At 39.9% G+C, this 18231-nt stretch overlaps 8 protein-coding genes across 8 annotated transcripts; 4 read left to right on the top strand and 4 right to left on the bottom strand.

Moving 5' to 3' along the window:
• Window positions 1-85: 85 nt before the first annotated feature.
• On the top strand, window positions 86-1919 carry BATDEDRAFT_17386 (bifunctional (2E,6E)-farnesyl diphosphate synthase/dimethylallyltranstransferase). The gene is made up of 7 exons (XM_006680581.1): window positions 86-331; window positions 404-516; window positions 635-715; window positions 789-1000; window positions 1114-1399; window positions 1502-1683; window positions 1772-1919. Exons 1-7 carry the CDS (start codon window positions 130-132, stop codon window positions 1791-1793), a joined length of 1098 nt encoding a protein of 365 aa, XP_006680644.1. The 5' UTR covers window positions 86-129; the 3' UTR covers window positions 1794-1919.
• Window positions 1920-1955: 36 nt separating this feature from the next.
• On the bottom strand, window positions 1956-4059 carry BATDEDRAFT_37264 (uncharacterized protein). The gene is made up of 5 exons (XM_006680756.1): window positions 3194-4059; window positions 2843-3064; window positions 2515-2718; window positions 2258-2398; window positions 1956-2180 (listed from the first exon to the last, which is right to left on the bottom strand). The coding sequence occupies exons 1-5, from the start codon at window positions 4042-4044 to the stop codon at window positions 2012-2014; spliced, it is 1587 nt and encodes a 528-aa protein (XP_006680819.1). The 5' UTR covers window positions 4045-4059; the 3' UTR covers window positions 1956-2011.
• Window positions 4060-4253: 194 nt separating this feature from the next.
• BATDEDRAFT_37263 (uncharacterized protein) lies at window positions 4254-5715 on the bottom strand. Its single transcript, XM_006680755.1, has 3 exons — window positions 5541-5715; window positions 5072-5282; window positions 4254-4982 (listed from the first exon to the last, which is right to left on the bottom strand). Exons 1-3 carry the CDS (start codon window positions 5693-5695, stop codon window positions 4500-4502), a joined length of 849 nt encoding a protein of 282 aa, XP_006680818.1. The 5' UTR covers window positions 5696-5715; the 3' UTR covers window positions 4254-4499.
• Window positions 5716-5948: 233 nt separating this feature from the next.
• BATDEDRAFT_35687 (uncharacterized protein) lies at window positions 5949-7610 on the bottom strand (the record flags this gene model as incomplete). The annotated part of the gene is made up of 2 exons (XM_006680725.1): window positions 5949-6870; window positions 7284-7610. 2 exons carry the CDS (start codon window positions 7608-7610, stop codon window positions 6115-6117), a joined length of 1083 nt encoding a protein of 360 aa, XP_006680788.1. The 3' UTR covers window positions 5949-6114.
• A 74-nt stretch (window positions 7611-7684) lies between these two features.
• On the bottom strand, window positions 7685-8879 carry BATDEDRAFT_37261 (uncharacterized protein). Its single transcript, XM_006680754.1, has one exon. It carries the CDS (start codon window positions 8850-8852, stop codon window positions 7827-7829), a length of 1026 nt encoding a protein of 341 aa, XP_006680817.1. The 5' UTR covers window positions 8853-8879; the 3' UTR covers window positions 7685-7826.
• A 413-nt stretch (window positions 8880-9292) lies between these two features.
• On the top strand, window positions 9293-9763 carry BATDEDRAFT_26610 (uncharacterized protein; the record flags this gene model as incomplete). Its single annotated transcript, XM_006680652.1, has 1 exon — window positions 9293-9763. One exon carries the CDS (start codon window positions 9293-9295, stop codon window positions 9761-9763), a length of 471 nt encoding a protein of 156 aa, XP_006680715.1.
• Window positions 9764-14819: 5056 nt separating this feature from the next.
• BATDEDRAFT_26608 (uncharacterized protein) lies at window positions 14820-15317 on the top strand (the record flags this gene model as incomplete). The annotated part of the gene is made up of 3 exons (XM_006680651.1): window positions 14820-14946; window positions 15019-15107; window positions 15171-15317. The coding sequence occupies 3 exons, from the start codon at window positions 14820-14822 to the stop codon at window positions 15315-15317; spliced, it is 363 nt and encodes a 120-aa protein (XP_006680714.1).
• Window positions 15318-17032: 1715 nt separating this feature from the next.
• On the top strand, window positions 17033-18106 carry BATDEDRAFT_12906 (uncharacterized protein; the record flags this gene model as incomplete). Its single annotated transcript, XM_006680550.1, has 1 exon — window positions 17033-18106. One exon carries the CDS (start codon window positions 17033-17035, stop codon window positions 18104-18106), a length of 1074 nt encoding a protein of 357 aa, XP_006680613.1.
• Between the last annotated feature and the right edge of the window lie 125 nt (window positions 18107-18231).

Here is an 18231-nt window from a genome sequence, read left to right as displayed (position 1 = left end):
TTTTAATATGAATTCATGATCCGCCGGTTACTGCTGTGTCGTTCTTTTACCTGTCCTTTGACTACCCTGCTCTTGCCAGTCACTACTGTTACCCGCTATCCACTCCATCACAACCTCACTCGCTCCGCAATGCTACTCTCTCAGCAAGCCGATCTTAATACTAATCAACAGCTGGCTAAAAAAATCAAGCTGGCTAGGACTGAACGTGATTCCTTCATGGCTACTTATGATGTTATTTCCAAGGATCTTCTTGATGGTTTGGCCTTGTATAGACTGCCAGAGAATGGCAAGCAGTGGATCCGCAACATGTTGGATGCTACAGTTCCTGGAGGTATGATCGATGCACTGCTTTGTTGGCTTGCTTGTATACCTGTTTGTTGAACACTGTATTCATGCTACATAGGCAAGATGAACCGTGGGCTCACTGTTCCTTCCGCTCTTGAATCAATTTTGAAGAGAGAACTTACAGCTGATGAGCTTTTCCAATCACAAGTTCTTGGATGGTGTATTGAGTTTGTAAGTTGTAGAGTCAATAGGCTAACACCAGCTGATGCTCAGTGTTGATATTCACCTATAGAATCATTTTTAACCACAATGGTGTGTAAACTTGATGCATGCACTCATTCTTCTTTAGTTGCAAGCATTCTTTTTGATCTCTGATGATATCATGGACGGATCGCTCACACGTCGTGGCCAACCATGCTGGTACAAAAAAGTAAACTCTTGATTCATACTGTGTTGTATTGTATTCTATATTTACCAAAATTTAATCTACTGCGAGTTTTTAGGAAAATGTTGGTATGGTTGCCATCAACGACAGTTTTATTGTCGAGGCAGCCATCTATCAGATGCTCAAAAAGTATTTTAAAACTCATCCTGCCTATGGTGATTTTCTTGAACTCTTTCACGAGGTTACCTATCAGACCGAGCTTGGTCAGCTTATGGACTTGATCACTGCCCCTGAAGGCGATGTCGATCTTGACCGTTTTTCAATTGAAAAGTATGTAGTCTACTTGGTAAACATGTACAATCTAGTTATTGAACGATTGGTGCAACCCAATGCTAATTTCTTTACCATGGACAATCCTGTCAAATACGACTATACCATTCTAGGCATGCTTATATTGTTGAATTCAAAACTGCCTACTATTCGTTTTACCTTCCAATTGCTCTTGCTATGCGTCTTGCTGGAATCACCGAAGAGCGTGCATATATTCAGGCCCGTGATGTTCTCCTTCCTCTTGGTGAATATTTCCAAGTTCAGGACGACTATTTGGACTGTTATGGTACTCCTGAAACCATTGGAAAGATTGGTACCGATATTGAAGACAACAAATGTGGATGGCTAATTGTTCAAGCACTTTCTCGTGCTTCTCCCGAACAGCGTACACTTCTTGATGTAAGTTGGATTTTCACCCATCGTCGAGATACTCGAGCATACGCTTATGGTGCTAATCATTCTTTTATACTCACTTTAAACACTATCGTTTCTGATTTGTAGCAATGCTACGGAAAAAAGAATGCCGATTCGGTAGCCATTGTAAAAAACGTTTACAAAGAACTCGAGATTGAGCGTATTTATCACGAGTACGAAGAAGAAAGCTACAAACGCATTTCGGTGCTTATTGAAAAGATTGAAGATGGGCTTATTCCTCGTGATATGTTTGTGACCTTTATGAACAGGTACTGTATTTACAATATTGAATATCCCTGAACTGTTTGATTGTCAATCTGACCTTGTGCTCTTACTACTCGTCACATTTATATATAGAATTTACAAGCGCAAGGTCTGAGATGCTTTTCCTCCAACTATTCGGACTTGATATCGTGTAGCCATTCAAATGATATGCTCACTGTTTACGGTGATCTCTCAAAATGCACTCGGCATTATATAAATGAACGAATTTCTGCATTCTGATATTCCCTAGCACTATTCGCTACATGTTTTTTTCTTTATCTACAGATTTGGCAACATACCACATGAACTATGTTTATTATTACTACTTTGTTATCAAATAACACCCTTCATCTTAAGCGTCAGACCACTATGACCAAATGACATATCAGCAGACACTCGATACGCTTTTGTACGGTAGCTACCATGCTTGGTCCAAGTAAAATGGGGTGAAGTCGGGTCAATAATGTAGGATTCGCCATCAGACAATGTCACAACGTTCCATCTAAAACACAGGTAATGATACAAAAATATAGATGATAAATAAATGTAAAAAAGCATGGGTTGAATCAAATAACTTACTGATGTCGTCCGCCTGTACTGTAACCGGTAACCAAGGCACAGTCCAGTCCAGTCGTGTCACCAAGAATCTTGAACAACAATGCCTTGTGACGACACAATCCAATACGGATATCCATCAATAGCATAAAATTATGTCCCTGTCTATTTTCAATTTCATACACCATGTGTTAGATTGAGGCCTTGAATTTAGTAACAATCGACAGGACGGTTCAAATACACGACTCCATATGTTCAATGTCATTTGTTTTACTACTTACTGCTGCATTTGATTAAACAAGCTTGTATCGGCTTGTGTGCTTGTTGCTCCACCTGGTAAACCATAGGTTCCCATCAACTCTTGAATCACTGCCAGAATATACTCAACAAGCTCTGCATCACGCAGGTTTTGTGATTCGCGTTCTACACTCTCGAGTAATTTCCTCAGCTTATCATCACGGTATATATTTACCACAATCGTCTCACTACTCAAAAAACAGATGTCAATCAGCACATGTTGCATAGGTATTTGACATGTAAGCATAGCAGAGCAAAAACTTGAAAAACCCAGAATATTTTTTGAGAAAGATTCAATTTGAAATAACTCACCATTCTGCGTCTTGAATATTGTCACCACACATGTGAATGATTTTCCAGCTTACAGCACCTGTTTTGCGGTTCTTGTACCTCCACGGAATGATGAATTTGGGGGCAGTCAGTTTTACCGAGGAAGGAATGCATCCATCCATATTAGCGTAAAGTCGTGAAATGACTGGATTGTATTCCGAACCTTGATAAATCCAATTATGAGGATCACAAAGCCCACAACATCTATAATAAGCAAATTCATACATGCAGAATTGAACGTGTTAATACAACCCATCACAGATGTTGGATCAAGTTGTATAGATCAATACCATAGCACAATTGTCTAATCTATTTGAAAAATAACCCACTGACCCAATGGAAGCGGGAACACTGCAGCACTGATATTTTAAAACCGAGTTGGGTTTGGTGCAAGAAATTCGGGTTTCTTGGCGTCCCTCGCTATCTGTGCCTTGGATTATTTTGAGATGCTTTGCTTGGACTGCAAAGGATGTGCGAGGATCAATGCAAGTGGATGAAGGGATGCACATCAAAACCAAGTCTCCAGTAGGCAGGATTGCATTGGGGGATATGGGTGCAAGCGGAGACTTTGTAGATCTGGTTCGAGTCAGAGTTGTAACGATAGGAACCACTTGAGCATTCTTTGTAGTCAATGGCGGAGTTTGCGTATCAGCTTTGGATTGGCTTGTCGCGTATTCGAGACTATTCGCCAGCGCAATACTGGAAGTGGATGAAATGGCGCAGTGGCTAGTGTTGACCGTGTTGGTTGTTGCACGACGACGAACAGGTGTCTGGATGGGTGGAGAAGGCAAAGACGAGTCTGATTGGCAGGTCGCATCATTAGATATACCCAAATCAGGTACTCCTGCATTGTTCACAGTCCTTTTTTGTAGACCAGTCAAAAAAGGACCAAAAGGTGATTTATGTTCATCGATTGTAGCATTGTTGGATTGAATTGGTTTTGCAGTATTTGGAGCCACGTAATAGCTGCTAATAATATTGTGGATTGTATCGTCGTCGGGGCTGATTGGGATTGACTGCTGATTGGAATCTAGATTTGATTCGCTGGACGAACTGGCCAAGCCCAAGAGTGGTCTAAATATATTAGATAGTGTGGGTCTTATGGATACTCTTTTAGTCATACTAGGAAGAACGGTGGGTTTGAAATCGGTTTTTGCTTTAGATGTATACAAGGACTCGAACATTGCAAATTCCTTGACAATCAAGGCTGAAATAAATGGAAAGTATGGACAAAAGGTTGAGTAAACTAGTGGTCAGGCAGACAAACTGGATTTATTAAATATCGGAGGTTCGATTGCTGACCAAAATGGTTGTTCGGAGTTGTAGTTTTGAATGCACTAGTAGCTTTTGAGTAGTTTCCGACTTTAGACTCCGACTACAGCCAAAAACACGACCTCGAGGTATTCATTCAGCCTTTACTTGTAGTGTACTAATTCAAACCTTCTTGCTGCTAATATCTTGGAAGCGATTGATACAAACCACACATAGAACCGAGTCATTAAAAGTTTGACGGTTTACACAAAGTAGCATGTGAAAGTTCAAATTTTCAAACTAGACATTTTCTGAACATGGTTTCAAACAGCTTCCATTAACGATCTAGTAAAAAGTTGATTGTGTTATGTTTTAAAGATTTGGTCATTTATTTTTGTTTCTTGGCTTGACCATCTCTGTAAGCTTTTGATGCCTGGAAAGCTTTTGCGAATACTGCAGGCGTCCAAACAAAATTTAAAAACGTGAACATTACAAACGTGAGTAGGCCAAAGACGGAAGCTGGTAATGGCAGGGCTATCCATTCTTTCAATAGTGGCCGCCAGCCGCCCACCCCAGCTGATGATATCCAAAATGCATAGGGCCCGACCCAAATTCTCAGAAATACAAAAGCCCACGCTCTAATATGCATAAGACGCACATACAACAAGGAAGGTGGCGGACGAAGATATTGAGAACGCTCTTGCATGGTAGCAGTCTTCAATCGCTCATTTTCAGCAACATCTGCATCTCGAATTTTCTTGACGTACCACAGTGCATTATTGATGATGGCTGTAAATTCTGTAATCATGAGATAACATGGATAAATTGCGCCAGTTTTGTAGACGAGCATGACAATTGTGCCCAAAGCTCCCTGAGTATAGGCATAATGGGTTGAATTTCGAGTTAGACATGAATCAAGCTGGATTTGAATCAAATAGCATATTGTTTTTAAACTATTACCATGGCATGATGCAGCCACATTGTCCAATGATGCTTTTGAAATGACATGGTGATCAGATCATACAGCGTATATCCAAGATACATCGAAAAGGCAGTGTCCAGAATTGGCGGATAGCTATGGAACAGTTGTTTACCAACAAACTGTGGTTTAAGAAAAAGTACCCAAAATCCTACCCAGCCTGTGATGATGCTATTCACGCTAGAGCATACCCTAAAGTGAGATGAGGATATTTTGAAATAATAGTAAGTTTCTAAATAGTATCGAGTTGACTTGAAAGTTGGGATGAATTCAAGTAAACTGCAGAGCAGTCAATCCAGATTGCTTTTGCTAGCAGTGAGGATGTACCAGCAGATGTCATTTGCAATGCAAGATGAATACCACCCACAGCCAGACTAAAAGACAATACTCATTTCAATCCAGCAGAGGTATCGGGCAGAATGCATACTGTTATACAAGGACAAAGATTACTTTTCAGAAACAGATATACGGTCGTCCAACGACAGACTGTCAAGGATCCGCTTCTTGATAAGCAATGGAGCTATCAGGTACGATACAGCCAAGTGTATACTGCTGAACAGCAGAAAGAAATGCACAACGGACTCTAGATGCGGCACCAATTCCATTGCATGGATTACGGCTAGCGACAAAGGGCATGAACGGAGAGAAAAACCAAAAATTGACAGCCGTCATTGCCACGAGTATTGGAACGATCAAGGTTTACTCAACCACACTTTTGGATGTGACCAGGGTTGTTCTTGTCTGCTGCTGTCAGTCATGAACTGAAGCAACTCACTTTATTAGTCTTCTATCCAGCACACTAACCCCATATTGATCACCCCAAGAGATTGTATTAAATATAATGCTTTGTAAATGAGCTATCCATTAAAAAGCAATCCTGTATTCATAATTGGAAAGTGAAAAACAGTTTAAAGTGCATATGGAAAAAACAAGTGCAAGTGCTTTATAGCTTGCTAAAGAGATACGAGCCAGAGATTGAGAAACAAGTCCATCCCTCACCCAAAAGTAACAAGACTGGGCAGATTTAATGGAGCAGCAATGGCATGACATTAGACAATGTCAGTACACCAATAACGCATTGAGATCTGTTATCAGCACTGACTACCCATACACGATGCGTGTGAGTAGCAGCCATCTTCTCAATCGCAGTAATGACAGGAGTGGTTGGATGCACAACAAATGAAGGCACAGAATCTCTGCCAGAGTTTTCTAGAGACTGCATGTTGCGAATACTAGTGAAAAAGGATTTGCAAGGCTGCAATAGTTGCGACCAGCCACGTCTACGTCCAAGAACGTCTTTGATATCAGTCATACTAATAGATCCCCACATGTCATCTCTATCGCCAGTTTTAGTGATGATCGCAATGGACGAGATCCGAGCATTGTGCATGCGATAAAGGGCTTCAACAACAGTGTCTTCGGGAAGAACAGAAATCACTTCACCCTGAACCAAGTCAAGATCGGCGATAGTCTTATTACCAATCGACCAAACAGAGTTGGGAAGGCGATCAGGAGATAATTTTCCAAATTTCAAAGCAACAAATGCATTGATGGACGACTGGGATAGAATGCCAAGGAAGTTAGGCTTTCCAGTAGTGGTCTTGTCCAGAACAACTACGCGATGGACCTTGGCACGAACAAATTCACCAATGGCATCAATGACGGGGGAATTGGCATCAACGACTACCAGGGGATTGTGAAGTGACATGTTGGCAAGTAGTTTGACAGGCACATTGGCATGGCCTTGAGTGAGAGCACGCTTGACAATATCAGAAGTGTCCTAAAGGTGTAGATTAAGATAAAAGTTGAGCACACGGATTCAAAAAGGGAAAATACCGTCAGAATGACGAGACCAAACGAAATAATCGAGATTAGATGCAAAAACAAGTGAACGGCATGGAAAGAATAGGCGTATGCAATAACATGGTAGTGGTTAAAGCCGCAATACAATCAGATTGAGATGGAATGGTTTCTGAAATGAACATACAGGAATAGATTCATGATTGAATAGTAGCAACGGCAGTGATGTTGGAACAATTGTTTTCATCAGAAATCTGCCCATTACAACTACTGAGCAAAAGTCGATATATGAAAGAGAACTGCCAGTAAGGAGAAAGCAGACATTGGAGTAGATTGTTTTTTTATAAAGTTGATAATCACAGCTGGGTTCATTACATCAAGCAAGTAAATTACCATTTCAGCATCATACGCAACATCATGGGGAATCTTATGTAAGACAGCAAGAACGTAAGCAACCAAGTCCCTGTAGTCCAGCATACCAATGAAACCACCTTCCTGGGAACCATATATTGGAGCAGAGCTAATCTTATGCTTGGCTAAAGCAGAACAGGCTTCTTGCACTGTCAGCTCCGAATCAAAGCAAATAGGATGTTCTGGCGAGTTCAAGGCAGTGGGATTGGAAGAACGCATACTCTTTGAGCGGTCCATCAACTCCTTACAGGTGATGGAGCCCAACAGGCTGCGCAGAGAGTCGGTTTGAGAATCTTCATTAGTAGCCATTATAGAATATTTATGGAAAGTACAGATTGATAGCAGGAAACACAGTTATGGCATAGAAAAGTCGAGTCGAATCAATTTACAGCCAGGGCTCGCTAAGCTGTTTTCGCTACATGAAGTTTCGGTTTATTATTTTTGTGCCAAAGTACATTTATAATGCAATGTCAATTGATGGTTAAAATGAGTTTATTAAACATTGGATGGAGAAATGGGTCGAGTTTAAGCAGACATCTTGTCAAGAACAATCTCTAAAATATTATCACTGCTGCCAATTGTTGCAGAAAGACTGCTGAGATCGGCATTGTCTGGAAGCTGAATAGACTTTGAGAATTCACCAGGAGTCTTGATATGAGTTAGTCTGCTTACTTCATCTACTTGCACATCCAGCATGCCTTGAGTCACACCGTCAGGGATTTGCATTCGATAAATATACGCAGTATCTGTTTCTTGAGCTGCTTCTTGGACTGGGTGTTTATTCTGTGATATTGAGAGTAACGTGGGTTCCAAGTGATCGATCGACGTCCATTCAGATGGAGGTGATTGAGCCAGTTGGTCACTGGGTTGATCCACTGATGGATCTGGTTGAAGGAGTGACGTTTTAGCATCAGGTTCTTTGTCAATCTCCATTGAAGCAGCAGTTTCATTGTGTTCGTCACCAGCAGACTCACTGTTCAAATGACTATCAACATTGTCTGGTTTTGTGATTGTTTCTACATGCACAGGCTCAACTGTATCGCTTTTACCAGCTGGTTCGCGATCGACAATATTGATACGGATTAAGTTGGAGACTGGAGTCGCTTCTGTTTTGGACTTGATTTTATGATCAGGTCGTACTTGTGGATGTTTCTGCTTTGTCGAGTCACCGAGAATCTCATGCAGTAAATTCCACACATCCAGGCGAGCAGAGTCAGTTACGTCACGATCGGTTTCAAACAAGTCCTGAAATAGTGGAGAGTCGGATATGCTAGCACGCTGCGACTGAGGTCGAGAACGAAATACTTGCTGCCGCTGCTTGCGTGGTCGTCGGACTGGTTGCTGGTGACGAATGGCTGGAGCAGAACCATCAGTAATGTAGATGGGCTGTAGACCGGGTGTTTGAGATGGAGCTCTACAGTTTCTGCAATATCTGATGGGATAGTCGGACACAAACGCAGAATCGTCCTGGTCAGAGTCATCTTGTTGGACCAGGCGATAGATTGGTGGTTCGTAGTAAACAGACTGAGGAAAAGTAGCAAATCGAAGCATGTTGTTTCAGTATTTGATTGATCAAGTTTGTTGTTGGGTTGCATGGTGAATGTTGCAGTTATTTATAGACTCATGAATGCCATTCAATGCAAACATTTAAGCTTCTAGAAATTTCTGGACAGCAACCGAAACTTCCATTTGCATGAAGCAGACGCGTTGCTCAGACACTGAAAGTCATGGCAAGCATTGGATGAATTCTAGCAAATTCCAGTGGATTCATGAAGCTGATCTGCAGAGGTTTACAGGTATTTGCGAGTATAAAAGTGGAGGATTGTCCCGTTCACTTTTCATCAATACATTCTAGTCGATAATCAAACATGATCTGCATCAACCCTCATCAAATAATCCATCACCCAATGCTCGTCCCTATGCGGGAAAGGTCAAACGAGTCTGCTGTTGAACGGCTCTTGTTCTATCGCCAGCCTACCTCCAACTACCACATGCCCTACGCCATGTATGCGCTCTGTCCAGATACTCGGGAAAAACAAGAAACATCCCAAAAAGATGATGCCAGCCAAATACTCGAGGACATTCTGGCCCTGAAAACTCGCAAGCTTACCACAAAGGAGGCAGTTGAAACCCAAAAGACTGATTCGACTCTAGCTTCTCAGAAAACAGTCCAGGCACCACAATCAAACCACAAAATCACATACCAAATACCAATTCCAGAGCCAATCACCAGGGATGAGCTGGAACTTGATTTGGACGCTTCCCGCCGTATGCTGATACTCAAGGGGAACCATAACAGCGAGAATTTCTCCACGTCCTTTACTCGCCAGTTCCATATCTCCGACTCGGCAGATATATCCAAACTAAGTGCTTCCTTTGCTGATCATTTGCTACATGTTGAATTTGAAAGGCTGGAAGAAGTCACTAGTGACTCCAATGTACAACGTATTTCTATTGAATAAAATGATTAAACAGTAAACTTGTTATTCCAGTTGGTTGGATGAAATTGAAAGTAATTTTTATTTCAGAATGAGAATTGTTTGATCATATCAGGCTTTTGATTCAAATATCATTTCCAGTGTTTGCTCAACATCAAGCCTCTAACCAGCAGACATTTCCCATGCTAGATTCATGGCACCCTCACGATCGAGAATATCAGCTTGAAATACACGAGCCAGACTTGATTCCACCATAACAGCAATGCCTTTTAATGTATTGGTTCTGCTGGCTGATTGGAATCTGGTAAATGTTTGCCAGCTCACTGGACGCAGCTTTGATACTCGTTTTTCAGTCAAAAATGGTGATGACAATGACAGTGCATCGGCAGACAAACTCTCTTGAATTGACATGACGACAGATTTAAAATCTTGGGAAAAATCATACTGTTGAATACCGTGTCCACTCAATGCACGATCCAAAATATCTGAAACCATCATAAACTTTTCAAAATTGATTAATGGCTCGGTAGAGTACGGCATGTTGGGTAAAAACGAAATTGGACTGGCTCGGCTCCGGCTTTTATCATCAAGGACTTCACATAAAAACTCTCTAGATTCGCAACTCATGTTTCTAGAATGCAATAAAACTGGCTGGTCAATAAAGTCGGGGTTTCCTTCGACTGAAAATGTCAAATCTTTCATCAATATAGCCAAGAATGGAATAAAAGGAGGTTTTGCCTGACTGATTACATGGCGATAGTTTCTCATGTTTCCAGAAGGATCAAGTAGTCTGCACAGATTATCATACACACTCCGACACTGTGCTGAAACGAGCGACCACGCCATCTTGAATCTTTGAACTGGTGCAGAAAGCAGCCCAGAAGTAACAAATAAAGCTGTACTATAGTCTCCCAATTCCAACGAGTACTACAAACCAAATCGATCCTGTTTAATATTTAATCTTGATAAAAACTGCAATACATTATTTTTTACAACCCTGCTCGTCCAATTAGTCAACTCTACCTTGGCAATTGTTATAAACTTTTCAATGATGCGACGTCGTACTCTGTCTTTGGAAACACAGCAGATTTTCAATGCCACCCAGCTCCGAATTTTTTCAAGTCTCAGCGTGAGCTGATCAATAGCATTATCGAGCGCATCATCATCGTAGCCGGTCATTGGCGCGGTTTTAGAAAGCTTGACTTTTAATATATAATCTTTTCGAGAAATAGCATCAAAAAACAATGAAGTTGTGTAGGTTAGATATCTGGCCATATCTTTACAATCCACTTCAAGAAAATTTGACATGACTCGAGATGGAAAAAGCGACGTGAGTTGGCTGATGTTGCACGAGATAACGGATGATTTTAGGTCTAGATTTTTGATGCAGGTGATTTTTTTGTTTAGTTTTATAACAGAGGCTTGAACACTAGCACATCGGCGAATACGATCTGCTTCGTTTTTGAATCCACTTTTCCAAACATGCTCAAGAAAATGGTCCAAAGCATCAAATAATTTGGGATCTTGAAGAAAATCACAAAATTGCATTTTAATCCATCGCACAAGTACAGAAAGTGTTCTAATATTGTTGCAACAGTTACAACTATATTTAGTTTCAATCTATCAAATATAGTGGCATCTCAAAAGTTTGCTATAAAGCCCACAGCTTACTTTAATTGGATTGGCTGTTGCCACTTGGAAAAATATCTGACTTCACTTTCGCTTGATGGATCGCATGGCTGGATATTAAATCGAGACACCAAAAAATCAAACAAAAGTCGAGATGTGGTAAACAGTTGATATGTCAACAAAAACGAGTCAACATATTTTGGATCTGTATTGATCAATTCCAAAAAAACAAGTAAATAAGACTATCGAATGGTTGAAAATATAAATTGCCATTACTAACCTTGGTAATGCTCATCAGCAAGTCGAAGTGCTAATTGAGAAAAAGTTCCGCCAATAGTATAAAGCTTCGAGTGCTTCACTTCCTGAATAAAGGTGCATTGATTATCCTGTACGACATGCATCAAATTATCGCGTACAACAATGTAGTTGGGGGGTTTTGTTGCACAGGGATCTTGTAGTATATACGTAGATTGAAACTGCCCATACTTTACAACCCCAATGGGACGTCCTTGGCCATCGTAGGTTTGTATTGGATCGCCAATGGATTTAATTGTAACTTTTGCATTTTTAAAAGATGATTGACCATCTCCAATATACAGATCAGTACACCTATGGGTTTGATTTTTACAATTTGAAATAATTTCGGGTTTGTGGCTTGCTTTCAAATGGCAGAACCTTATGTACATCATGAGATGGTTATGTAGTTTTGAATGGATTTCAGTCGATTGGCCAGCACCGGTTTCAAGTTTAGACAAGGATTTGTGAAGAACCGAAAACGAATATATGTTGTTTTTTAAATGAAGCTGCAGATCTTGATCAGATGTGACAGGCTTGACAAGAGTCTCATTCCATGCATCTAGTTCATGATTAGCCGATACATTTTCAAAAATATGGCTTGACTCGTTATCAAAAACGTTTGTTGTATGTCTATTCTGGAATCGTCTATCGATTTTCAAACACGGGAGTGATGCAGATCGTATAGGGGCAACTGGCTTTATGGATTGGGATGATCGATGTAGCAAAAGTTCGCGCGACCTGGAGTCCAATTCAAAAGTTTTGTTTAGCTCTGTTTCGTTTTCAAATGGAGCATTCATGGGTGTGGCTAGTAGTGTTGGTAAAAATTCATCTGCATCTTTGAGTAGGTCGTGGATCGATAAAAGCCTGGAATGCATATTTGGGAAACTAGATTCTACTGCAGTTGTTTGACCCGCAACTGTATCCAGTATCCTAGACCAGCAATTTGAATGACCCAAAGTTGCACAAGGTGGAGAATGTGACAGCCTCGGTAGTTTTTTATCACTATTCGATGACGCCGTGAATGGTACTTCCAATGATGTACTATCTGTGCACTCGGACTGTGAAAGATTGACCGACCTGTTTTGTGCACATGCATCCCAATTTTTAGATGGTTTCGTGATGACTAGTCTTGGAATAATACTTTTGCTTTTAATGCAAGATCTTGGTGATTGAGAATCGGCTGTTTGTCTTGTCGATGCTGCTGGACTACAAGTCAATATGTACAGTGTATTTAAAAATTCATTTGCTAGTATTGCTATACTTTTATATGTTGCCTATCCAAAAACAAATTAGTATTTAAAAGGTTGATATGTCTCGAGGTTTAATCCAATCCATTACCTGAATAGAGTTTGCATTATCAATCTCCAAATTTGGATAATTATGATTAGAAGCGATGATGTCACATAATGCACTCAGCCTCTGATGAAGTTCTTTCCATTGCTGAATCAACTCAAGGTACTTGCTGGATACTTTTTGTACCAAGTTTTGTGATTGTTGGGTATGTAATCGCATTGCAGCCTCGACAGTATCCAATTCGTTGGTTGTGTCTAATTGAGAGAAAGCAACAAGACAACTGCTCAGATCGTGGCACTGTGAATGCAAGTATTGAACTGTCGCATTAAATTTTTTTGCAGATGTAGATGGGTCGGAGTTGAATGTCAGCGATTGTGCAACATTTAGAATGCTTTTGATTGTAGATTGAATCTTGCTCGAATGAATTTCCTTGGTGTCTACTGTTGTGGTTACCCATGAAGTAGTATCTGGTGGTGAGCATTTGGTGAAAACAGATTGAATTGGAAAATAAATACTGGATTTTGTCGGGTCGGATTCATTGTAGAGGTCGTGCTCTGCGTATATGATGTTCGAATCTGCACCATGACCATTACTAATCACATTAGGTATTGTCAAACGGCTGTTAATAGTGCTTCCACCTGTTGGAACCTTTGGTTGGGTTTGCAAATCTGCATTGTCTAGTTTCGAATCTTGCCTCAGATGATGCATGGTTATCGGAGTTGAAGTAGGCGTTGGATGCGAATGCTCTTGGGTGGATATTTGGTCCATATTTAGCTTTCGGATAAATGATGTATATTAGGGGAAAGTCGGGCTATAAAGGTCTGAAAGATAATGACTAAATGTTGTATGTACAAATTCAACTGACAAAAACAGAGTGAAGCAGATAAACTTCTCGAGTCCGAATCTATAGTTGCGATTCACAATTGAATAATTTACAGTATAAAGTATTCGAGTTCAACGTTGGAAAGTACAAGTTACAGTCATGTCCATGTAACATTGTATTGATTTTGCAGTAACTGTTTTGGAATAGATATTGGTTAGATATTGATTGCGCTTATTGGAAATTATCATTCTCGATAATATAATTTCCATCGTATGATGCTTCAACTCATCATTGTTGTTGAACTGGATCGCGATTGTATTCACTCGACTATCATCAACTCAATACATGCTGTACGATTGTCTGTATTTTATTTGTTGTTCATCACCATCCAACCCAATCTCACCATTTCAATCAATCTTGGTCAATGTTGATGATTTACACGCTAATTCATTATTCAATCTTGTTTGACATTATTATTGGCTTTAATCATATTTGGTTTGTACAACTGCCATGAGTTGTACTACCATTATCATTGTGTATTTGAACACCAAATATTCCAATACATCAATAATACCACAGTGTAAACAGTAATACAGTTGATCAGTCTTGTGGCAAGACTTTTCATTCAAGTTTATATTTGGAAATACTCGATGGTTTAATCACAACACACTGTAATGCGATTGTCATTGATCTCATTTCATCTCAGTCCAGTCCATCCGATTTATGATGATGTTTAGTAATCCATTACCATGTGTTGTAGTAAACTAGTTTGTTTATTAAACCAAATCCACAACAATCACATTCAGAATATTAATTTACAGTATTTCTAAATGCATGTTTGATAACAATCCAATTTTGTTACAAAAAACTGATCAAAACAATACTAAAATGGAACAATTCGTTTGTGTGTTTTACAACAATCCAAACATGAACAATTCTCGGCAATTGTTGGACATTCGCATGAATGAAATTATCAAATCAAAATTTGATCAAAATTCAACTTTACTAATTTTATCAAACATGAAGTGGATTGATGTTATGAAAGAGTTGATCAAACACCTGGAGGATTTGAAACTATTAACAGCGGATGCTCAACTATACAAGGCTGATGAAATATGGGACAGACTGCTTGTATTGATACTGGAGCTGTACAATCAGAATCGAAGTAAGTTTAATAGCAATTGGATTATTGATGAGTTCAAACTGTTGCTGACTTTGTATTGGTTTGAAATGGTAGGGTCTACAGATGCACTGCAGCGCTTACAGAGTATTGAACTGCAAGATATCATAACCAAGTATTTGGAGTATAATCGACCCAGTTTACAGGTATTCATATATTGTAACAATAATGGATTGTTCATGACTAAACAATCAACATGTGTTGTGTAGATCAAAGTAATGGAGTTTACTACAGTGTTTTTGAGAATGATGTACGGTGATGATCGGTTCAAAATATCACATCGATTAAGCAACCAAATTGTACAACTCATGCAATCACCAAGCCGTCAAGTCAAAATGGCGGCAAGTCATGATTGATATTGATTAAATGATTGTCATTCAACTCATCTAGTGTCAATATGCATATAGGCGATGAAAACATGTACAGAGTTGTACAAATATAAACGCTGGAGTGAGGAGTGTAAATTTGACATCAAGCCTATGGTTGAGATTATTGTTCACGAGTCCGATCAACAAGTGCTCAGATTGTCGATTGACCTGTTTTCGACCGTTTGCAGTGATATTGACGATGAAAATGTATGTTTGTAATGATACAATATTGGATCAGTTTAGACAGTGTCTTGTCTTGTTGATCTGATTGTATATTTGATATTGAACAATATCATTAGTTTGGCATCGTGTTGTCAAGACTTGTTTCACGACTGGAATCATCCAATGGTTCAGTTGCTGCTGGTTTTATCAAAACTTTCCAAATCATGTATTGGAAGATTCATTGTCATAACCCAGTAAAAGCAGTGAAATGTGGCATCATTCCAGCAATAGTCAATACGCTCAGGTATGTGGTGTTATGCATGAATGTGTGTCCAGTCATCACAATTGGTAAATTTGACATGGTTGGATTGACATGACATGAATACAGGAGTGTCGATCGAACAGTGATTGATCAAAGTATTGTTGCTATTCAGAGTTTATGCGATATTAGAAATTGTGAAGTGATTTCAGCCGAGCTGATAAGATCGGGTTTGATTCAAACGCTTAGCGACTTGTGTATCAGATACAGCAAAAACTCTGCACTAAAAACACGCATAATCAAGATAGCTGGATCAGCTGCATCTGGTATGCGCGACTTTCCTGTATTACTTGTACGGTCGTTGGTTTTTGAGCAATTGACGATATCGATGTGTGATGTCAATATGAGTAAGTCTTTGCGCCTATTTGATAATTTCAATGACATGATTCAGAAATCTACAAACAAGGACGAGATGATCAAGGCGTTTCAAGAATATGGAATTGTGAAGCAACTCAACACTATTATTTCACGTAGAGATATAGATTTGAGTGGCTATGATGATTCTGATACTGGCATTGTAAAACTATTCAAAGCATTTGCTGATTTTGCCGACAATCACCCCGACAGTTCAATACGTACCGAGTTGGATCAAAGTGGGATGCTTGAAAATCTGATGGCTATTGTAAAATCGGATGATACTGACTACAGAAACAGAAATATTGCCAGCCTGATTATTGAAGTGTGTTTCCAGCATCGGGTTCAGACTGCTAGTCCAGACATTCAGCCATACAAGGACAATGCCGAAATTTATATGAAATCTGGAATGGCCGGATATAAACATGGAGAGGCACGCACACTTGTCGAGATGCAGTATATCCAGTATCTGCAATCTATACTTTGCAAACCCATGTGGTGGATCGATATCACAAACCAGCATATTGTGGAGCAATGGAGGGCTGACTCACTCGATCGGAATATATCACCATCAACATTTAATCTTGCATTGGAACAACTCGAGTTTTTTGTCAAACAGCTTGTTTGTAATGGCAGTGATGGATTTGGCACAATTGTCCCAGGACCTGTTGAACTGACGTATATACTGGACAATGGCATACCTGACAATGTATACACGCGATTGATGACAAATGTATCGGATCTTGAACATGGATCAAATCACAACACTGGTCAAATGGTGCACAATCTGATTGATGCATCAATGTACAGTGTTGTATATGGACAAACGATGATTGCACCACTGAGTATACGACTCAAATACACCACAATGGTACCATGCGATATATTGTTATCGACTCGACTTGTTTCAGATACGCCCATCATTGGCAGCAGTTCCGGGTTTATATCACGCAAGTTCCAATGGCTTCCGAGTGAATTCCGTGTCGAACAGGATGGCAGTGTGACCATCAACTCATACATCAACAATCTGAATCCGATATGGCATCGAGACATGTACAAATGCATTGCCAAAATATTCAAATGTTTTGTCCCAATGTTTGAAAGTCTGATCAGAACGATGGATCCACGGTTCAAGTATATTGATATTTGCAATGGCACAAAGGGATATAAACCACCAAACAAATCAAGTCGTGGTGGTATGGAACCAGACACTCAAGTCATTCGTCCCGTATATGTACCAACACTTCCGGAACATTTTAAACCCGATTATGGATTAGGAATGCCAGTATCACTGCGTGGTCGTAATCTACAAGTCATTGTCAAACTCACCAACATTCAACTGACACCATCCAAACCTAAATACAACGAGGGAAACTGGCACATTGAAGGTCCAATTAACGAATCGATTGTTGCAACTGGACTGTATTACTACGACGTGGAAAATATCACCACACCCAAACTCGATTTCCGTGTGGCTGTTGATAGTTTTCGTCGTAAAAAAGCATCTGAGATGTATTGGAAAGATGTGTATGACATTATTGATGAAGAATCGCCACGCAATCAGTATATAGGATCGCTTGAAGTATCAAATGGTCGATGTGTAGTTTATCCCAATCGATACCAGCACAAAGAGCAATCATTTGAACTTGCAGATCCAACTCAACCAGGACACTGCAAGATTCTGACATTTTTTGTAGTGAATCCAGTCTGTCGGATTGTTTCGACTGCGCATGTGGCTCCACAACAACCACAATGGTACAACTCGAGTCTTGACAAGACACCCATACCGCCTGAACTGTGGAATGATGCCACGCAGTATATTCAAGGTGTTCAATCACCAGCTGAAGCCAAACACTATCGAGATGAATTGACAAGTGACCAAACTCAAATCACAGCAGCATACAACAAATACATATATGAGCAGGTGTACTATCTTGATTGATTGTGAGGTTGTGATTTTACAACAATGAGTTGCAATGCCAGTCGGATCTATGCAATTAAATGGATCGAATAAATTGAATCAATCATGACAATCATGACAGTGATTGTTGATTATATTGACTGATT

The sequence above is a fragment of the Batrachochytrium dendrobatidis genome (genome assembly GCF_000203795.2).
Source record: "Batrachochytrium dendrobatidis JAM81 unplaced genomic scaffold BATDEscaffold_10, whole genome shotgun sequence".
NCBI lineage: Eukaryota > Fungi > Chytridiomycota > Chytridiomycetes > Rhizophydiales > Batrachochytrium > Batrachochytrium dendrobatidis.
Note: the sequence above shows the minus strand (reverse complement) of the source record. Positions and strands in the feature narration are given on the sequence as shown.